Source organism: Ptychodera flava, chromosome 14 (assembly GCF_041260155.1).
Source record: "Ptychodera flava strain L36383 chromosome 14, AS_Pfla_20210202, whole genome shotgun sequence".
NCBI classification, from domain to species: domain Eukaryota; kingdom Metazoa; phylum Hemichordata; class Enteropneusta; family Ptychoderidae; genus Ptychodera; species Ptychodera flava.
Window position 1 is genome coordinate 20,351,133 of NC_091941.1, and position 15,709 is coordinate 20,366,841.

Consider the following 15,709-nt stretch of genomic DNA (forward strand, 5'->3'; position numbering starts at 1 on the left):
GATATAGGCCTATGAACCTAGTCATTACAAACTTCATTTCAAATGTAAAACATCGTTGCTCGGATTGTCAGCTTCCACAAAAATGTGAATGGAAACGTGAGTTTTCTCATATAGATGGTATATTTTACTCGTATGGCCTCATCTTTTCGATAACAGAAATTTCAGTTGATCGGTTGATTTAATTGATATTTGATAACTGATGTCATCTTATGTTAATATGGTGAGGGGGTTTCTCTCGGACTCTCGCCACACACGAATCTTCATAAATGTGGAAACAAATTAGTATGTTTTATTTAAGCGATGGTGGCTACAAATGTTAGTTTCTTTAATACACTTTGATTATTCCGAAACCTTAATTTAACTCTTTCCAAACCAGAGCTGTGGCCTGGAAATGGCATTTGAAAAAGTGCCCGACCATACGCTTAGTGTCGTCTGCACAGTCTTGTTCAAATCACATTCCCACTGTAAGGACAAGCAATCGCCTTTACGAAGACTTGGCTTGAAGCTCAGAACTTTGATGTTATAACCTGTCACCTGTTAATTGATGAGATGTTTAATGGATGGCTAAAATTACATATCAGATGTATAGGAAATACTGGTAAGTCTTTCGGAAACGATGGTCGATAATAAGTATCACCAGATCACGGTGCAGCGCCCTCCATTGAAATAACATGTAGAGTTATTCTGCACTGAGATGTTCTGACAAAACATGCAAATCATTTACGTGACAGAAAAAGGACATAATTTGAATTCAAATGATGATGACAAAAAAGAACTTAAATAATTTAAATAACGATAAACGACTGTTTACAAACTTGTCAAAATAGATTTGATGGGCCATCGAATGTGCGACTTAAAATCTCAACTGCCGAAGCCAGTGATAGTCTTCTGATATTAACTAACTTCTTCAATTTACAGCTAGCTCCACTGATGCCTTTGTAGTTAAGTTTACAATGAGAGAATTCTTAGCTTATCAACCAAACTTGATGAGTTTTTGATTTATTATTTGTCACATTTTGAGCGCAAGTGCGCCGCAGGAAATGTTGATCAATATTCTCGCATAAACAGAGAGATAATACCTTTGTATAGACATCAATATGAATATAGTACTTGTACAGCAAAACAACAAAAAATGCACATCTCCCAAGGCTATATCCCTGAAAGAGTTAATTTCTATTTCTAACAAACCAACCCGCCAAATTTACAGCCACTTTATACTGAGTTTTTTAGTAAAATTTTAATTTTAAACATTTCTTGAGAGGGCTGGTATTCACCTTCAGTATAAGAAATCGTCTCCAGAAATATTTCTAGTACAAAGTTATGAAATTTAGTATAAGGAATTTATGATGAAAGAGTGGCGAAATATTTTTAAGATTAAAATATCTTTTCGAGGCCCACCTCTTGACATCAATATTAATGCATGAAAGGAAAAAATTGTCGAAAGAGTTACTTTTTTCGTTATTTAGCATCAAGTGAAAAAAATCTAATTTTTTCTTAAAATTCAGCCCTGGATTTTAATTTCATTAATGAATACATCAATGTCAACTTTCATTCACCTTTTTTACTTCATGGCAATTTTAGGGCTTTTTGAATAAATGGAGTAGCCGTTAGCTTTTGCTATTTGCACTGTTTAAAGCCAGCCAATTATATCTCATGACAAACAAGAAACATGTAATCTTTTGAAACGCAAAACTTCAGTCAAAAAATTCTAACAGGTGGCGCTAAAATATTATCCTTTTCAGCTCAAAGGCAATTTCCATGCAGAGAAACTAATTAGCATTGCCGTAGACGAATGATTTTTGGCTAATAGTGTTTAGAGGGCGTCCTTCTAATTGCGTCTGGTCGTTGTCCTCAACAGGTCAAAGGTTATTATATTACCACAGTCAAGAGGAGTTGGTTTTTGAACGGTTGGTTTTGTCTTCCGATCAGGCTAGTTGACGTCGCAGGAACAACTCGACATACTGTCAGATAGTTGCTACCGTCCACTACGGAAAAAGTCACACTGCGTGCACATAAGGTAAGAATTGGACATTGATTTACAATGTTGTAGCTCACGGCACAGGCACTAGACTATAGACACGTCGCTTCGCGATCGGTGCTGATCCACAGTAAACACAGGCACTAGACACGTCGCTTCGACAGTATTCACAAACAGAGTCTCTCTCTCTGTTCACTGTGAATCAGAACCGATCTCGAAGCGACGTGCCGAATGCCTGTGGCTCAAGGCGTCAGTATCAACATAGCTGCGGCGGGCCGGCGCTTACACTGTTACAGTCAACATGACGAAAAAGCCGGCGCACGGTCCGTGGGCTACAATTAATATTGCAGCTGGTATCAACAGTACATAGGACTAGCTGCAGTCACGGTCCCATTGTGGAGGGGCCGTGCTGAAGTATAATAACTCTAGGTTTGCTCATACAACCCCAGGAGAAACCTCGAGCTGTACTGCAGCTTTACTACGACCAGCGTTTTGTGACCTGTGCATGGTGGTCCGCTGCAGAGCACTCAGAGTCCCAAGGCCTCCGCCGCCACGGAGGGACCGTCTGTCAGTGCACAGTGTCAGATTCTCACAGACTAAACCATTCATGATTATCGCGAGACTGTTCAAAAATCTAAATATGACCATCTCACATACACGATGATGAATTTAAGAAGATTTTCCATAACTTTAATGTTAATTTGATCCAAAATGAAAGTGATAAATTACGTCAAATTGTATAGACATTTTTTGAACGTCTAGGTACAGAATCATGCTGTCCATATATTTACAGGCGTCAACCTGTCGCAAACCAGAAAGGCAAGATCATGGCTCTGGTGCAAAATATGGAGCAAGTAGAAGAGACAAAACCTTTGAACCCGTCACCTATTGTAACTGGGACACCATCAAGGGCAATGATAGATGAGACTATAGCGATAGTTGTAACAAATCTGTTGCCAAGACAACCAGTTACCCTGTATGCATATTTAATATCTGAGAAAAAAACCAAGTGGGAATCATGGGGACATTATGTCACCGATGACGGTGGGAAAGTCACAGGTAAAGTATGATAAAATGATATTCCTTTATGTATTTATAGACCGAGGTAAAATGCACTGAACCGTCTCTAGCAAAGCTGTTTCTGCTTGTATTGATCAATATTACAGAAGAAGAGTTGCTGATGGTCAAAAGAGCAATTGTCGATCTCGCCCATTTGATTTGCTTTATTCAATGAATTCCGCAAATTGCTATTAAACTCAATGGTTTTCAGGAAAAAAGTAATCTTGTCTGATTTAACTTTCAAAAGAAAATTATCAAACACATAATCAAAGAGCCTTTGGAGTGTTGACAGGCATATCAACACCAAAAGTTATAGATTTACGACATTGATGTCTATTTCAGTTGAATGTCAAAGGTCACAAGGTGGCACATACTCAGGATGTGAGCCAATGGGTTTATTCTGGAGCATGAAACCAGCACCAGGTTCACGGAAGGGTAGTCGTCTACGCAGACTTGATGTCATGAAACCGTATGTCGTACACATCCAAGTGTTCAAAGGTCACCTGAGTGAAATGTTTGATACTGCCTCTCCGATTGCCATGACAACGATTGAACGATGGTACATACGGCCTGGAGTGAAACGAATTCCCATAACAGAGGGCAACATCCGTGGTACATTGTTCATTCCAAATGGTGAGTTGTACTGCCCTCTACAGTTGGTAGAGGTATGGCTGTTCATACAGTTGTTAGTCCTTCCTAGGAAGTTCCAGTTCAATTCCATTCCTTTCAGTTGAGTAACTGGACTTGTAACCTGTTCACCCTAAATATACTGTGGACAGATCCACACACACCATTGATAATAATGAGTTTGGGCCAAACCATGGTGATAAAAGGGTTAAACAGACAAAGAATAGAAAGCATAAATAATCTTGGAAAGCTTGTTTGAGGTTTTTAGGGACTTTTCATTATTTAACAGGTACGCATTATACTGCAGTGACAGTACAAATCAATTAAATGTTGTGATGCGCAATTGGTTTAGAGTCCCTCTTCAGTACTTTTAAGTACAATTGTATGACAGCTAGGTGTTGACAGAATTTTTTCAATTCACAGAGGAAAAATGTTGTCTTGAATTTTTGGGAAAAAGTCAGTATGATCTGTTCTAAGTATTGTCTTGTTGGAATGCCATCACAAAGTAAAGGGTATCATTGAGAATGTATCCTAATCAGCAACGGCCAGTGAAAATGCTGCAGTTCTCAGAGCACATAATGTTCTGCTGTATCTGTTGTTTATGTATACAAATGTATCTTTTTTTCATCATCATCATCGTCATCATCAAGGAAATGGACCATTCCCCTCATAATTGATTTATGGGGAGGTGGAGGGGGTATCATTGAATACAAGAGCTCCCTTCTTGCTTCACACGGCTTTGCTTCGGCAGTCCTGGCATTCACAGGTCATCCAGATCTTCCTGTAAACGGTGTTGATATTCACTATTTTGAGGTAAGTCACAGTACAAGTGGCAACTGATGACCTTTCACCTCTCCGAGCATGACTTCCTGAACTTTCACAATATGTGTACTTTGCAACAACCTCGGGATACAGAAGCTGTTGATCCAAAATGTCTTACTTGGCGCTACTGAAATGGACCACCAAACACATTGGTACTCAAATATATGCTAAAAGATTGATTCCTCTTTTTAGATATTTCATGAAATACTTATCCACCCGAATATCAGTTGATTTGAGAAGACCAAGTAATTCAAAAACACTGGAAAGACACTGGAAAGTCAAATACTGGAGATTTTTGTCTACTTTGGCCCAATTATTACTGCTTCTGTCTCAGTTTTTGAAAAGTCATGTAACACTTTTCCAGCATAATTTTTAATATTCAATCATATGCATGGAACTGTTCATATGCATGGAACTCATCGAACTCTTCAATCACCACTGACCAAGAAAACTTGGTCATGCAAATGTTGGTAGGTTGTAGGCCCTAACCAATGGATTCATGTACTTTTGATGCCTCGATGAATGTTTTTGAGTCCCTCATGGAATAAATTAGTAGCGTGGTATGACTTTGTACTGGACTGATACAAAAAATGTTTTCATTTGTTTGCTTTCCATCGTAGGAAGCCTGTGAGTACTTGAGTCGTCGTCAAGACATTGATTCTGAAAACATTGGATTCATAGGCACCTCGCATGGCACATCCATTGGTTTGGAAATTGCTTCAGAATCCAATATTAGGGTATGTATTGAGATACACTATCTAGTTGGGGGGGGTTGAGGAGATTCCAAAAAAGTTCTCAGATCTTCTCAAATACCCCCTAAACAACCACACAATGTGTTCAAGTTCCCCCTTGTGACTTGCAACAACTTTGAAGTCCCCTCCCCCTCAAAGGAAGGCAAAACGTAGCCGATATAGTGCCTTGTCCAAAAATATCAAATCATAATACATGGAAGTCTATTGGGCAAACTATTAACATTTTTTCCGTAAAAACAAGTGATATCTGTACATTTAAATGTGTGTGATAATTCACGTAAACATACTTTGCTTGAAGTGGCAGGTAAAACGTGTATGTGTCTAGAAAAAATTTGAATTTTGGATTTCGTTGATAATGTTGATTCACTGTACATGGTAGTCTGTGAGAAAACTATGAACGTGTATTTCCAATATAAAACTAGCAATATCTGTTCATCTATAGACGTTTGATAATTGATATTAATGTAAATGATTAGCCATGGGGTGTGCAACTCAAGTGTACAGGAAATTTAATTTTGAAATTTCACCAAAAATGTTGATCCACAATAGATGGGAGTCTATGACAAAACTTTGAATAATTTTTTTACAATACAAAACTTGCTAAATCTGTGTATTTATACACGTTTGATAATTGATATTAATGTACTTGGTTAGATTAAGGTGGTTACAAGTGCATATGTGTACAAGAAATATGATTTTGGAATTTCACTGAAATGTTGATCCATTCTACATTGTAGTCTATGAGGAAACTATGAATAAGTTTTTTACAATACAAAACTAGCTAAATCTGTGTATTTATACATGTTTGATAATTGATATTAATGTACTTTATTATACCAAGGTGGGTACAAGTGTTTACAAGAAATTTGATTTTGGAATTTCACTGAAAATGTTGATTCACTATACATAGTATAGTCTATGAGGAAACTACGAATAACACATTAGTTATCATCTCCCAACTTGTTATTCAAAGGTTGTTTGACCTGAAACTTCCAGTTGTTATAAGTTATCTCCCAAATTGTTATTGAAAGCTTAAGTTGAAACTTTTAGTCATTATAGAGGAAAGATTTGCAAAACAGTGAGGTTGGGTAAGTAGAAATCATGACAAACTAATTTTTTTGCCTTAAGGTTGCTGCCTGGGTCATCAATAAATTGTTTATGATACCCTAAAACCTCCACCCAAAGGGTATGCTGAAAATGGCAGGAAATGAAAGTGCCAGAAGGTATTTGAAAAGGAATTTGATATTCAATAAATTTTCAAGTTTCCCCCTCTGCAATGTCAATTTTTTTCAGTTCCCCCTGGCATGTTGTAAATTTTTTCAAGTCCCCTGAAAACTCTCCCAGCCCGTCAGAGGTGTTTGTGAATGCAGCCTAAGGTTGTGTCCATCCATCTGTCTGTGTATCCATCACCAGCGATTTATAGGGCATTTGTGAAGCGATTTTTGAGCAACTGGGCCTTAGTAATAGTACCCTATTACCTCTCAATGCACTCCACTGGCTTTCACAAAATAATCAAATTTAGTCACCAAAGATTCACCTTTTTTTGATATTCAGAGCTACATCTCTTGAATCTGAATCCAAAATTACCCTGGTGTCTAGTATTCAGGCCTGTTTTCTATGAATGCAAATCCGAAATTTGTCTGAAAGTGTGCAAAGACACTTATGATATTTCAAGAATTACGGCATCAAATTTGGTGAATCTCGGTATAGATGTTGATATATCAGAGCTGTAATAATGTGCAAAGATATTTAGAGGTATCATGTCAATTAATTGCTAATTTGCACATTTGATGAACTTTCCTTATGTCCAGGAATACTGTATCAAATTTGATGAAATGTGGTACAGATGTGGAACTCTCAGTACTGTAACAGTGTACAAACACATTTTAGCAGTATCATGTCATGTGTCACAAAAGGTTATTCTCTACATAACACTGCAGAGCTCTGTCAACTGTTGAGTCGCTTATTTTTCAAAACCGCTGGTCAGACAGCTTTAATATTTGTTTACAAGTCCCTAGGATGACCTTAGTGAGATAATTTCATACAGTCAGAAATACTTTAATTTTGTATCCATGTCTATAGTAGCTTCAGGGACTTTGGCCCTATGTTTAAATTAGTATGATATGTCCAGAAACACTGCTTAAAATTTGAGACCCAGTACAGAAGTTAAACTCTCAGTACTGTGAAAGTGTGCAAAGACATTCAGCAAAACTATGTCAATTAAATGCTAATTTACATATTTGATGAACTTTCCTAATTAGTGTGATATGTCTAGAAAAACTGCATCAAATTTGATGAAAGCTGGTACAGATATGTATTTCACTGTGTTGTAATAGGATGCAATGACATTAAGCAGTCTCATGTCAATTAAATGCTAATTTGCATAATTACTGAACTATCATAATTTAGGTGATGTCTAAAAAACACTGTAGAGAATTCAATTAAACTTAACAAATGTTGATCACACAGTGTTATAATAGGATGCAATGACATTAAGCAGTCTCATGTCAATTAAATGCTAATTTGCATAATTACTGAACTATCCTAATTAGTGTGCTATGTCTAGAAATACTGCATCAGATTTGATGAAACTCAGTACAGATGTTAATTTCAATGTGTTCTAATGGCATGCGAAGACATTAAGCAGTATCAGGTCAATTAAGTGCGTACTTTCATATTTAATGAATGTTCACAGTTAATGTGATATATGTAGAAGTACCACATCAAATTTGATGAAATGTGGTACAGATGTGTGTGCACATCTATTATTTTATCGATGATGTTGTTGTTTCATCACCAGCTCAAGTGTGCAGTATTTACAAATGGTGGCTTCATGCGACCAGAAGTATTGACAACCAGATCATTCAGAGCACTCCTGTTACCGCCTTGGTAAGTCAGATTTGACAAGCCAGGTACAAAAAAAAAAGTCATGAGCCTGGACGATTGGACCTCGTCAAGTGTCATGCCATGGAGCCACCCCCAGGATTGTACCATTATTTTAGTTGAGGGTTGAGGGGTGTGAGGGAGTTGTCCATGTCTTGCGCGACACTTGTGCTACAGGAAAAATGTGCAAAATGTATTGTACTTTTGATTTTTGAACGGCATATCTCTTTTTGGAGGATGTAAAAATGTCGCTGATTTAAAAATGTCGCTTGATGCAAATGGATACCTCACTTCTGCTTCTGCATCATGATCTCCCATGGGTCCTGGTAAAACCACAGAGCCAAAGCTGCTAACAAACGTCTTCACTAATGAGCTCGGTGCTGCAGATCTCCATTGAGACCACAATTGAGATGATTAATATGTAGATTTGAATTAAAAATATAAATTTCAAGACATTTCAAAAATAATCATTCTTTTTTTGGCACAGACTGCAGTTTTGCCAAAAATTCTTCCAAACATTACAAATTTCTACTTTTTTGTTTCCATTTAAATACCGGCAGTGTTTTTACAAAATTGAAGGCAATTGGCAAGGTGTTTCTTTCTCATCTTAGTTTTGCATGTTCAAAAAAAAAAGAAATGTTTCTGGTCAGGTCCTTCTTTAAAAAATGGTGCGGCGACGCGCATTTTATTTTTTTTATTTTTTATTTTTTTTCTCTCAAGGGAGGGAGGAGGGTCAGTTTTATAGTTTTATCAATATAGTCACATATATACTGTTCATGCAGTCACTGATCATGCCCCCCAAAGAATTTTCTCTTTCTCTTCAGCCATTTTGGTTTGGTGTCAGCCACGGCCGCCGGCCACAAACCGAAAAAAAGGGTGACACGCTGTTGTTCAAGTGACGCGCGCGCTGACAGAAACATTTCTTTTTCTTTTTTCACCTTAGTTTTGCATGTTTATAATATACATTGATAGAGTGCTGTAAGTTCTTTATCCCCGTTTTGCAATGATATTTCATCTGATACTTATGTGGTTGTGGGATCATATGCTGGTCAGGGGTCCCAAACATGGACCCTCAGTACTGCGCATAGTTAAGAGTGAGCTCCTCCTGGTACCATGAACAAGAAAGACAACAACAGCATAAAAAACCTTTGGCCATTTTCTGGTTGGATGGTTTAGTGGTGTGCTCGGAGTCCACCGTGTGGATCCTCATGCCATCCCACTTTATACCACAGCTAATGAATATTCATATCTACTTAGCCAATCAGCACAGTAGATATAGTGCTCCAAGTGGATGATTTATGTCATGTTGGATATTTTAACACAGGACTTGAGAGTTTCTGTTGCACTGTTGACACACTGGTTGGAATATTTTGATTTATATTAAATATAAGTACAGGTTTTGAGTGCCATTATCTGCTCGCTTGACAACCATTGCTAATCCTGTGAATGCGCAAAGCATCCTTGGAAATTGCATATCAGAAGTGCTGCATTTCGATGTGTTCAACCCGAGAATACTGTATACTGAAGAATGGTGTACCCATGCTAAGTGATATTGTCATCAAACAAATTGTTAGGGGTGTTATGATGAAGGGCATCCTCAGGCAAGTAGGTAGCCAACATTTTGCTGCTCAAAATTAGTACTTTTGCTTCATATGGATTCATGATTAGTCTTGGTATCATGAATTTTTTGACACTTTTTGTAATTCCAGGAACAAACACAATATTCCATGTGTTAAAGATGAAGATGATAATTTTCATTCCTATGACATCTTAAACTATGATCGAATACTTGAAGAGGAGGGTGAGGAAGCATTCATCAAGGTGTGTAGGCCGTAGCTACTGTCCTTTGTAACCAAAGATAACCTCTAGCTGTACTGATCACTATTGTGACCAATAATCCCCCAATAAACTACAAGTAAGAGTTTACTGGCCGTCAGAATGTATTCAAACAGGATTTCTCGGAACATTATAACTGCCTGAAAGGAAATAATTTAACGCTTCTCATAAAATGCCTTTGTAAGTTCATCGAGATGACTAGCATACTTCTAGACTTACCAGAAAAGAGCATGTCTATAGAAAAAAAAACAATTTCATAATTATGTTATTACTTTCGTGATACTCTGCCCATATATCTTCTGTTTTTTTCCACACAGGTAGAAAACCTAAGATGTGTGTCATTATTTTTGATATCAGGAGATGATCCATCCCATGATCCTGAGGGACATTTCCAGCAAGTAAGAGTTTTCCTACATTACATTCTGTGCTGTATGTTTCTGTAATAGGTGTTTCCCGTTAGCAAAATGTAGGACATACTGAAATTTCCAACTTGCATGATAATGTCCGTACAGTGAAACCTGTTCTGGAGACATTTTACTTCTCCTCAGTGCACTCAACAGGGACGGATTTGTTTTCCATATAGCAGGCTGCATCTTCAGAAATTTCACTATACAGTAAGAACGTCTCTCTGTGGGTTACCCTTCCCATTCCTTTAGGAGTTACAGATATGTCAGTGATCTGGTAATAGTAAATAGAAGAGATGTTTTTCCATAAAACTAACCAGAAATAAAATTTTGATAAACTCCTACAAAAGTAGGAAACCTTCATTATATTCATTCAAATTAAACCAAATCTTGCCATATTTTACAGTTTTTCTTCATCAATACTTAATAACTAACACTATGGACATACCTCTGCTGGTGGACAGAATTGTCCCATTGAGGCTGTCTTTTGCCGTTCAATTAAGTGATGTATTCATTGCTTTGATAAAGCTTTTGTGCGATGTGTGATAGTATGTGGATGCTACATGAACTCTACAGCATGAATAATTGTCACAATTAACTTAAGGTAATATGCACCTCGAAAGTGAAAGACTTAAACTTTTGCTCAAACTTTCCTCAGCGAAACTTTCAACCATTCTCTTACCAAAGCAAGAATAAAAATCAGGGGTCACCGTGCAAACTTTGGTACTGGAGAGACAAATAACTTGCGATTTCTCGATATTTGAAATTCAAAATGGCCGCCATCCCTGTGTTAACTCTATGGGAAAAAATAAAATTTTCGATTTTTCGAAAAACTAAGACCACGAAAACTGTTTTTTCGCCGAGAGCTTCAAAATGAGCCCCACAAGTGGTAGGTCAGAAGAAAGCTGATAAAATTTGAGAGTCCGAATTTCTGTCCCCGAGGCGCGTTCTACCTTAATTCGATTCTCTTTTTTGAGAATTGGGATTTGGCTGAGCAATTTTTGTCTGTGGCTTCTCCGCTGGGTGAATTGGGTGCCGTGTGTTGTGAGTTTGAACCCGATTGAAACCACAGTACTTTTTACCCTGGGTTGATAGCTCTGCTGGTGGACAGAATTGTCCCTGAGGTTGTCTTTCGCCCAGTCTAAGTGATGTATTCATTGCTTTGCCAGAGATTGTGTGCGATGTGTGATAGTGAGTATACAAGCGTGAGTGCTTCACGAACTGTACAGCGTGTGGAGGGGTCTCAGTCAGAATGTAACAACTATAAGCTCGGTTATTGACCCAAACCTTTGTGAGATTGGGGATTTGGCCGAGTGGTTAAAGCTTTTTGTGGCGAATCTCTGCTAAGTGACTGGGTGCCATACGTTGTGAGTTCGAACCCAATTGAAACCACCATATGACAAATACTTTAAAATTAGTTAGCGGTTCTGCCTGTTGCTTCTCTGCTAGGTGACTGATACCATAGGTTGTGGGTTCGAACCTGATTGAAAACACCGTATTTCATCACGCACCATGGGTTGGATAAGTTGTCATAGTGACGAATATATTCTTGTACAGTACCTTGCACAAGTTAAATCCACCTTGGCTGCTCATGCGATTAACAAATTCTTATCAAGAATCTTCTGATGAACAGGGACACATAGGGAAATTTGCTAATGAAACTTGTAGTGGATTTTATTTTCTGATATTTTCAACAGATATACAAAAAACTAAAAGATGTCGGCAAGGACCATTTGGTAGAAGTCCAGCGCTATCCTCAGGCTGGTCACTTATTGGAGCCTCCCTATGCACCATTGTGTACTCTAACATACATACTTATCAGGGGAGCGGCAGATATCCTGGGTGGTGAACCTCCAAGTAGGTGTATGATTGCTCTCTATTGACAATAATTATGTTTTGAACCTTTGTATTTATTGTAAACTGCTGATGGCCGAATCCTATGGGGAGGATGGACAAGAAACACAAAAAGCAAAGGTCAGAAAGGTCAAGTTGAAGAGCACAATAACTTGATGCGTAGGTACCAATTAACCAAACATTCATCGATATTTTGAATTTTTTTCAATTTTTTGTAGTTTTTTACTCGAAGTATGGTGGATCACCAAGACATCATGCTGAGGCACAAGAACACTCATGGAAAGCTATCCTGGAGTTCTTTGATAGACATTTACGGAGCAGGAATTATCAAATGAAGCGTACACTTGCCAAGCTGTGACAGAATGCCCTGTCTTATTTTTCCTTTCCTTGCCTTTTGGCAAAATGATTTGATGTGGATAGTTCGACCATCCTCTGACTCACTAAAATATTTCAAAATCAATGTGAAAGATGGCTTTTTAGTATTGTTTGTGATAATACTGCTGTCCAATGGCTTTCAAAAGATCCTAGATCTTTGAAATAATACCAATGATTTGCCATGTCCAGTGTTCCCGCTAAGGTTTTGTATAATTGCTAATTTGCATGTTTCATGAACTTTCCTAATTATTGTACTTTGTCCAGAAATACCGCATCCAATTTAATGAAATGTGGTACAGATGTTGAACTCTCAGTACTTAAAAAGTGTACAAAGACATTTAGCCTTATCATGTCAATTAATTTGTGATTTGCATATTTATGAGTTTCATAATAAAGGTGATATATCTACAAATAGAGCAGACAAATTCCATGAAACTTTGTACCAGTTTTATACACACAGTGCTGTAAAAGTTTGAAAAGAAATTTAGCCATCTCATGTTAATTAATTGCTTATTTGCATACTGACTGAACTTTCCTTATTAGTGCCAGAAACACTTCAAAAAATTTAGTGAAACTTGGTACATATGTTGAACTCCCAGTGCTGTAATAGTGTGCAAAGCCATTTAGCAGTTCTAAGTATGACATGCTAATTTGCATATAGGTGAACTTTTCTAATTAGTATGATATGTCAAGAAATACTGCATCAAATTTGATAAAACTTGGTACAGATGTTGATTTCACAGTGTTGTAATAGCATGCAAAGACATTTAGTAATATCAGGTCAATTAACTGATAATTTACATATTTAATGAATTTTCATAATTAGTGTGATATGTTCAGGAATACTGCATCAAATTTGATGAAATGTAGTACAGATGTTGATCTTAGAGTGTTGTGATAGCCTGCAAAAAGATTTAGCGCTACATGTATTATGCTACTTATTGCTTATTTGCATATTTAATTAATTTCCTTGTTAGTATGATACGTTTAGAAATACTGCATCAAATCAAAAAAATGTTGAACTCTCAGTGCTCGTAATTTAGCAGACATGTAGCAGGATATGTCAGTTAGTTGCTAAATTGCTTATTTAGTAAGCTTTCGTAATTAAAGTGATATGTCCAGAAATACTGCAGCAAATTTGCTTAAATGTGGTAAAGATGTTGATCTTACAGTGTTTTAATAGAACGCAATGACATTCAGCAACATCCTGTCAATTAATGACAAATTGACTTATTTAATGATCTTTCATATTTAGGGTGGTAATGCAGATTGGCTTTACATTTTCACCTCCATTGTATGGACCAGCCGCATTGTTTTCTGTCGTAAAGCTTGGTCTCAAACAAGGAAAGAACGTTTGTAATTATTGACCAATATCCTTAACGACTGCACTTAATCTGATGAAACTTGCTGCACATGTTGATCTTACAAAAAAATTTAACAGTCAAGAAAGGCATTTAGCTGTATCAATAGCTAAATTATGGCAAGTCCCCTCTTTAGTGAACATTAGGGGCATTTTTTGTTCATATCTGGCGGTCAGAATTTTTTAATGATATTAAAGAGCCATTACTCAGGCATGCCTTGACCAGTTTCTTGCAGATTAGATGATATTTGACATTTCATGAGCCAGTACAGGGCATAACTAATTCTGTCTAACTTGATAGAAGGACATAACCCTGAAACCTTGTTTACAGTACAATCCAATGTGGGCACCAGTTCCTAATTACAAGCGGGGACTATGTCATTGTTAATGACTTGTTCTTGATAATCAACATACTGCTTATATTTGAACTTGCTCTGATATATAAATATTTCAACTCATTAGGAACAGAGACAGACAATTACAGTGACCAAAATATCTTGCCAACTGTAAAGACCTTTATTTCTTTATTGTCAAATAAAAATAAGCTCTTGGTAATACATGTAAGAAGTCACATCGCAAAGATGCTTCCAATTCTTTTGTTGGCAGTTGATATGTTTACTGTCATCAACTGACTTTCTTGATGTCGTTTGTTGCAAGTGCCTTGATGATACTAGTATTTAAGCTTGTGGCACATCTTCGTCAGATTCTTGAGTTTTGACAAAGGCTTCCTTCAGAGTTTAGAACACTTCGTGCAAAGATGAAAGGCAAGAACTTTAATATAATGACACAGAAAACAGATGAAGTGCTGTTGAAGGTGATAAAGATGGAGAAAAACCGGGACCAGGTCACTCAAATTCCAAACCACATGAGCATGGCTTATGAAAAGACTGAAAAATCAAACACTTGTGGCGGGTATGCTGTTTATGGAATGATAAAATTTGTAAGTAACATGTGGAATACATTATGTAGCAAAGAAATTGTTGAAGTGTTCTTGATGTCGCAAACCTATCGGATTTGTCAAGACGTGGAAATAACCATGCTGTATATGCAATATTATGGTTGGAACAAGCATGGGCCTGCTCAGCTAGAGAAAAAAATCCTTTTTCGATGTTTGACGCCAGAATTTCAATAAACCGTTTTGGTAACAGCAATAAACAACCTCGGCAACGGTTATACCACTCAGTTTTGACCAGTTCACTCCGTACATGCACTTGCTAATTGGGCAAAGTTGTGCGGTATACTGTCACTTGGTGTTGCTTACTGCGTAATGGCTTCATTCGCAGATGCGAACAGGCCTAGGATACAGTATTGTCCTGCATCATTCGTGTAAATTTTCAAAGTTTCTCCTGGAAATGAATTAAACGTCATATATTCATTGAACTCTACGCAGTAAGTGAAAGTTTGATATTTCATAATCAATCAGACTATTGATGGACATTGAAAAGACGGCACTCACACCTTAAACATCGCAAATAGGATTCGGGCGAGTTGGTATCAAGCGAGTTGATAGCGGGCGAGTTGCCGGGCGAGAAGCGGCCGAGTTGGAAGCAGTCGGGTTGGTATCGGGCGCATTGGTTCCGGGAGGGTTTGAACGGGTGCGAGTTAACTGGTATCCGTGCTTGCGCTTGTTGTCGTTGCCCCTCAACTGTAGTTGGGCCTGTGGTGGTTGTGTATCCGATGGTAGTCTTAGTATACGCCGCAACGTATGCGTGTACGCTCGGCGTCGTGCTGCAATGAGGGAGAAAGCCCAATGGATGCG

The 15,709-nt window shown here is 37.6% G+C and overlaps 1 protein-coding gene across 2 annotated transcripts; it reads left to right on the forward strand.

Annotated features, from left to right (window-relative positions):
* The first annotated feature begins 1,822 nt into the window (after window positions 1-1,822).
* Window positions 1,823-14,509, forward strand: LOC139149692 (bile acid-CoA:amino acid N-acyltransferase-like). Of its 2 annotated transcripts, none has more exons than XM_070721561.1 (10): window positions 1,823-2,017; window positions 2,772-3,037; window positions 3,380-3,670; window positions 4,315-4,477; window positions 5,107-5,223; window positions 8,039-8,127; window positions 9,831-9,942; window positions 10,275-10,355; window positions 12,059-12,218; window positions 12,434-14,509. In XM_070721561.1, the coding sequence occupies exons 3-10, from the start codon at window positions 3,594-3,596 to the stop codon at window positions 12,571-12,573; spliced, it is 939 nt and encodes a 312-aa protein (XP_070577662.1). In that variant the 5' UTR covers window positions 1,823-2,017; window positions 2,772-3,037; window positions 3,380-3,593; the 3' UTR covers window positions 12,574-14,509. The 2 variants fall into 2 exon arrangements, with proteins under 2 accessions (XP_070577662.1, XP_070577664.1); XM_070721563.1 differs by having other exon boundaries at window positions 1,831-2,017; window positions 3,380-3,674; window positions 12,434-14,162.
* Window positions 14,510-15,709: the final 1,200 nt, after the last annotated feature.